Here is a 7,363-nt window from a genome sequence, read left to right as displayed (position 1 = left end):
TTGAAGAAGAACACAATTGGACATAGATGTTGAAGACGAACAAAATCTTTATGAAATAAGCCATTCTTGATGGGGAAGATAAACAATTGGACATAGATGTTGAAGAAGAACACAAGTGGACATAGATGTTGAAGAAGAACAAAATCTTTTATCAAGAATGGCTTATTTCATGAGGAAGATAAACAATTGGGCATAGATGTTTAAGAAGAACAAAATCTTTATGAAATAAGCCATTCTTGATGGGGAATATAAACAATTGGACATAGATGTTGAAGACGAACAAAATCTTTATGAAATAAGCCATTCTTGATGAGGAAGATAAACAATTTGACATAGATGTTGAAGAAGAACACAATCTTTATGAAATCCTCAGTGAGATACATCAGAAACTCTTGATGGTTCTTCTATGTCAATGTCTTCATCAGCTATTACAGTCTAATGTTTGCAGATTGATGAAAACAGTGGTCAGAAAGTGGATAACTTCATTCCACAAAAGTAATTCTGTCTGGCTGAACCAAATGAGTATTTAACAACTTGGTTTGACCCTTCATAATTTCTAGCTGCACATCATGTGTCAGTATAAATGATACTTTGTGTGAAAGTAAGCCTTCCCTTATCTGTTGGTGTACTATAAAATAAATATAGCAATAAGAGAAAAGTATTTTCGAAGGTAAAATCAGAAATCTCCTGAGAGTTTTTTTACTTGCCGTATATCTGGATATCAACTTGAAGACCAAGCAATGATTTAAAATTGCCAGTTTTGTAACATACTAAAAAGTTAAGAATGCAGAGGTAAGACTAAACAAAAAGTTTGATAAGTTATTTAAAACTAATTCATGGTATAAAACTTCTTAACCTGATAAAAATATTTTAAATTTGTCTTCTCACTACTTCAAAGATTTTTTTTTAATACAGACACTAACACAGACTTAATGTCTGATGTTGTTAAATCAACCAAAGATAACAATAAAATTTTTAACTTCATACAAGGTTAATCTTGAAGGTCAATGCATTTTTTGTCATTAAAAGTACCTTAAGTGCTATTAGCAATAGCTTCAAATAAAACTATTCAACAAGACAAAATACAGTGGGTCTTTCGTGTTCCATGACAATCATGGGAACATTTTATGAATTTAAAAAAATAAAGCCTCAAAACTCAAACAATTTTGAAGAGTTGACTATTCTTCTTCAGAAGACTAAATGATGATGATGATGATGATTAGTGAATGCTATGTAATATATAGGTACAGATGTCAACATCATGTAAGCTGAACAAGAATTACAAATCACAACCTAAACATCAGAAATGCTATCAGTGGAGGGAAACCACATACATGTAAATATATTAGCTACTTTTTTGAGTATGATCAGCAGTTTTGGTAAGGAAGATGTTAATAATCAATAATACAATGAGTATGAAAAGTAGCTCAAAGTTCAATAATTTTTCTATCACCATTTGCAAGTAATACAAAAGGTTTTAGTACATTGTGTTAAAACAATTTTGAATATGAAAATCAGGAAATCACATCTACTATTAAGTTACCTTTTGACATATTGCAAGTAGTGTGATGCTACCAAAAACTGGCCGTTTTTAGGAATGGTATTAACAGCCCTTTCCAACACAAAATATTCATACTCTCAGATCATTTAAACGTGTTTAAACTGGAGATTTAGAATTTCCAAGAAGGAATATTCCTTGAACTTATTGGCAGTGGAAAACAAAGGAATACCGATCAACTTGGGGCACCAGGACTATCCAGAAAGAGACCAGTAAACAGTCCTACTTTAGTCATGATAAGCAAAGTGCTGCATCTTGTACTACGTGAGAATCCAAGAACACAAAGGTCAGTGGTAAAAGCTGTCCATATGCCCCAGACAACAGCACAAAAATAATTAAGAGCCTTCATCTGGGAAAACAATACAAGTCACATGTACTTATGTTACTTTCACAATATATTTTTTTCAACTTTTGCATACCTGAAGCAGCTGGAGAATACTATTCCATATGAAGACATACCAGTCAAGTCACCGTATGCAGCATCTATAAATTTCTGTGCAATCAGACTATTGATATGGTACTGGGAAACCAGTGTTATTATATACAAGATAGTTTATGGAAAGCATGATGGGATGAGGGATGTGCTTTAGACATAATGGAGACATTTAAATAGAAACTATGCTGTAAGGCTATTGTTAATATTCATGGTTGCCGAACAGAGAATGGTTGGACATGAAGACTTGGACTGTAACAAGGTGGTGAGGGTCCAAAATCATTTTAATATAACATATTCAACTTTTGTATCCTGGACATCTATAGTTATAGCAATAAAGAAAGTTTATGGATTACTTTTGTTTTTAAATAATTTAAGTAAATAGGCTATGTTACGACTGATTTTGAAAATTAAAATACAACATTGTTCATAAAATAAGCAGCATTAATGACCAGAAACACTAGCCTCGAGCTACTAATGTTGATACACATAATTCTGAGGAATAGAGAACAGAAAAGTTTCAATTTTTGTCTCTACATTCCCTTTCTGCAACTTATATTCTTTATAAGGTTTATAAATTGTACTTTGATCATAAAACTGAAAGTTTTAATGAGTAAAATAAATGCTAACTAAACTTTTTTATGGTTTTATTTCTTTCTAATCACTTTAATTAAACAGTTAAAAGAATTTGATCCTACAATGTTTCATAATACTTTATGTTGAAAGTAAAGTCATTAAAAAAATACAATGATCATTTAAAATCAGTCCATTGAAAAAACAACATTTCACTACAGTGAGAAATGTACAAGTACTGTAAACATCTATAAAGGAAAACAAAGGCATGATATTATGACAAACAACATTATAATAAACATGTTACACAAACTACGTGATCATAATGTCCAAGTTAACATAAGCTTTATCCTCTAGAAATAGTTTTATTTCTGTTTTGATAACATCTTTGGACCAGCAACAAATACATAGAGATTTCCAGTTGACTATTACCATATCAATTAATTGAAAATCTAATGTATATACATACACAGAAGACCAAATTTTCTCAGAAGTATGATGATCAGATCTCCAGACAATAGATAAACTCACCCAAAAATTGTGCCATGGATCTTCAGGGACATCGGGATCATAAATTAAACAATTTCCACCATAATCTCTCTCTGCTAGAGGCTTTCCTAAATCCTTATCAATGTGTTTCAACAATGTGCGTGCATCATCAGGATGCTAGAAAATAAAACTGGCCAATATTAAAAAAATTGTTTTAAAAAGTCCAACACAACTTTTGTACTTAAAGTTGGGAGTATGCAACAAGCACCATACTAAGTGCACCCTGAGGGTGTGCACCTGGGTATTATTACTTATTCACATACTAGCGAGCATGCACATGCACATCTTTTTAATGAGGCAAGCTAGAGAAACACCACATAGAAAAGGAGTGGTTCCTTATATTACAAATATAAATCACAGACAGACACACTCTTTTATTATAGACATATAGCCCATCAAAAATGATGAGGCAAGTACAACTACCCCACGTATAGCCCATCAAAAATGATGAGGCAAGTACTACCACCTGACAGTATAACCTGTAGTATATCTGTTACATTAACAACTTCTAATATATGGAAAATCTGGTGCTTTTTGGTTACAATGCATTCGAACAATGGCTTTTATGTCATGTTGGTTAGCAACAAAAGTATAACCTAATATTGTTCTTAGTCTATGTACTGAAAGTATAAAATCAAATGTATAAACAGTGTGTGTTTTCTTATAACAAAGCCACATCTGGCTATCTGCTGTGTCCATTGAAGAGAATCGAACTCCTGATTTTAGCATTGTAAAATTGAAGAATTACCTCTGTCCCATCGGGGGACATGTATAAACAACAAAACTGGAAAAATGTTTGTTGATTTCTTAATTTAGAGTCTCCATTGATTAAACAGGTTTGTTTTTTATTAAAAACATTAGTGATATAACAGCAAATACCTTAATTCAGAAACGATTTCAGTTTAAAATTAGATCAATATGTTTTCCTTTGTGATAAATTATATGCACTTGGTTCTGGGCTAGGTTATCTCACACTATGTCTTTACTTTAAGCTTATTTATTAATTTCTTTAAATCATACTAACATTCAATACACTTATATAATCTTAAAAAAATTTTTGTTTTAGGCCTGGAGTGAAATTAAATATGACTAACTGTGACTTTAGTAAACCACTTAAGTCAACAATAATTGGATGCTCAGGTTACACTTAAAATAATATTCAACCAACTTTCCAAGGAAGCTATACTTGGAATAATATTCAACCGACTTTCAAAGGAAGCTATACTTAGAATAATATTCCAGCAACTTTAGAAGGAAGCTATACTTAGAATACTATTCCAGCAACCTTAGAAGAAAGCTATACTTGGAATAATATTCAACTGACCTTCAAAGGAAGCTATACTTAGAATAATATTCAACTGGCCTTCAAAGGAAGCTATACTTAGAATAATATTCAACTGATCTTCAAAGGAAGCTATACTTAGAATAATATTCCATCAATCTTAGAAAGAAGATATACTTGGAATAATATTCCATCAACCTTAGAAGGAAGCTATACTTAGAATAATATTCCATCAATCTTAGAAAGAAGATATACTTGGAATAATATTCCATCAATCTTAGAAAGAAGATATACTTGGAATAATATTCTATCACTCTTAGAAAGAAGATATACTTGGAATAATATTCCATCAATATTAGAAAGAAGATATACTTGGAATAATATTCTATCACTCTTAGAAAGAAGATATACTTGGAATAATATTCTATCACTCTTAGAAAGAAGATATACTTGGAATAATATTCTATCACTCTTAGAAAGAAGATATACTTGGAATAATATTCTATCAATCTTAGAAAGAAGATATACTTAGAATAATATTCTATCAATCTTAGAAAGAAGATATACTCGGAATAATATTCTATCACTCTTAGAAAGAAGATATACTTGGAATAATATTCCATGCAACCTTAGAAGGAAGCTATACTTGGAATAACATTCAACTAACCTTCAAAGGAAGCTATACTTAGAATAATATTCTACCGACCTTCAAAGGAAGCTATACTTAGAATAATATTCCACCGACCTTAGAAGGAAGCTCAAAACATGAACAAATATGTTATTGTGTAGACTATTTGTTTCCTCCTGTGTATCTGATGGTTATATCTCTTTAATGTGTAGATGTTTGTGCATTTTAGCTAAATCAGCAGTTAACATGTTATTGTTTTTATAAATGTCTTGAGAAACATTCACGATAATAAAATGTAGCTTCACAACAGTGTAACAAGCAAAACTTCAAAATATCATAGCTTACCTGAAATAAGATGAAGATCAATGCAAGTTCATACACAATACTGACACAGAAAACAAATCTCCAGAGTGCTGGAAACATACAAAAAAAAAAACGTTTTAAGTAGATTTGATTCACACAGAAACACACACACACACACACATATGTATATGTAAACTACCATGTTATTGCTGTTCATGGTAATTAGACCACAAACTTTTCCAATTATCTTTTAATTGTTTTGTGTAGCGTACATGGGGATAAAACGTTTATGTATGAAAAGGATATTTTTACCAACAATTATTAAACATATTAAATGGAACAACAGAAAACAGTAACAACTGGAAATCCTAATTTCAATTATTTCATTATTTTCATGATCAACTGATTTAATTGTAATTTTGATTAATGAATGTAACTAATTTCAACTGATTAATTATTTAACACTAATGGATGTAATTATTGCCCATAGGAATCGATTAAATTGCCCAGCTGTAGCCATAACTGAATTCTCTAAAACTAACGAGTCATCAACTGTATATATATAAAAGGGCTACTGTGACAAATAACTAAGTGAACCTTGAGTTGCAAATGGTTGTGTACATATTTCACAGAACAAATAAAGAAAGTAAACATGTACTAATTGTTGTGGTTTGACAACTTTTTTTTTTCTTCTTAAGCTGATGAAGCATAATTTTGTTCAGTTACATCTATCACAAAACAATAGTGTATATGTTTGTTTTATCCTGCAAACCCGATGAGCTCTGGTATTGAGCAAAATGTGTTGTTGGCAATGCATATGGTGGACACAGTGTGGTTGAAATACTATTATACACTTTTCTTCTTGGTAAAATCTTAAGAGACTGAATGCTGAAAAACATAATAAGCCTAATACCGTTGTCTTATAATAGATTATAAATGTTTACTATACGTAATGTTTGGAGAAGATACCTGGATGAGGTCTTCGAAAAGGTCCATCAGGAATCTGGGTGACACCCAACAACAAGAACACTAACACGCAAGCAATAAGGCCCCTGTAGAAAGTGTTATCAGTTAGAAGGACTTTGTAGATACATATTCAAAATGGTTAAACTGGAAAAACATTACAAACAAAATAAAAATAATTCAAACTAAAAGGTAGTAAGTAAAAGTTCTTATGTTATTCGTTTAGCATGTTATCATTGCCTTTTTTCCTTAATTATCTAGCAAAATAATTATGATAATTTGGCTCAATCAATTTAAAAAAATATATATACGTATGCTGTAAATTTTACTATACCGTACGTGAAGTCCATAATAACACATAGCTGTGTATGTGTGTGTGTGTGTGTTTCATGCAAATACACAACAGGCATCATATTAACATGCTCATTAATAAGTTATGGTACATTTGGTTGCTAAGGAGAAGCCACACATAAAGTACATTACTATAATTCATAGTTACTGTATAACTTTCTACTGCTTCTGAACAGGTGAAACTAAAAAAAAAACAATTGTAATATTTACACATGCATTTGTCATAACTAGCAAAATAGCATACTCTAGAGTAATATGTAACTGCCTATTTTGGTACCTTATTTAAATAATAAGTTTGTTACATTGCAGTCTTGACTAACAGTAATAGTAAGAAAACTTCCTGTCCTTGAAAAGAACACGTTGTATTCACTTATCATACCAAACTTTTTATTCATTCAGAAAATACTTACTTAGTTTTTAGTTTAAGTCCATAAAAATCTAAAGGCTTTGTACTTTCTGCTTTACCTTTAGAAACTACACCCAAAGATTAGAAACAAAGGTTAAAAGATCTGTACAAGAGAGATTAATTCCATATTTCTGTCAGATTTGGTTTTCACCATCCATTTGATCATATTTTAAAATATCTCTAGTTTTTTCATTATGGAATTTTGCTTATATTAAAAAAACAAACATACATGTATCTTTACACTGAAAGTCAAGCACAAGGAGAATATTGTACAGGTTTCATTTGTTATAAATATTTTCTATTAAATACTTCAAGTT

General features: G+C 30.7%; 1 protein-coding gene across 1 annotated transcript in view; it reads right to left on the bottom strand.

The window, feature by feature from the left end:
* The window catches only part of LOC106466964 (phosphatidylserine synthase 2-like), a 22,880-nt gene that overhangs the window by 13,151 nt on the left and 2,366 nt on the right, over nt 1-7,363 (bottom strand). The window contains exons 2-5 of the mRNA XM_022395055.1: nt 7,051-7,114; nt 6,296-6,378; nt 5,369-5,436; nt 3,096-3,230 (exon numbers count right to left, since the gene is read on the bottom strand). Of these exons, the coding sequence (XP_022250763.1) occupies nt 3,096-3,230; nt 5,369-5,436; nt 6,296-6,378; nt 7,051-7,114 (350 nt within the window). The remainder of the gene's footprint in view (nt 1-3,095; nt 3,231-5,368; nt 5,437-6,295; nt 6,379-7,050; nt 7,115-7,363) is intronic.

Source organism: Limulus polyphemus, unplaced genomic scaffold (genome assembly GCF_000517525.1).
Source record: "Limulus polyphemus unplaced genomic scaffold, Limulus_polyphemus-2.1.2 Scaffold2441, whole genome shotgun sequence".
Classification (NCBI taxonomy): Eukaryota; Metazoa; Arthropoda; class Merostomata; order Xiphosura; family Limulidae; genus Limulus; species Limulus polyphemus.
This window is presented reverse-complemented; position numbering and strand designations above follow the sequence as displayed.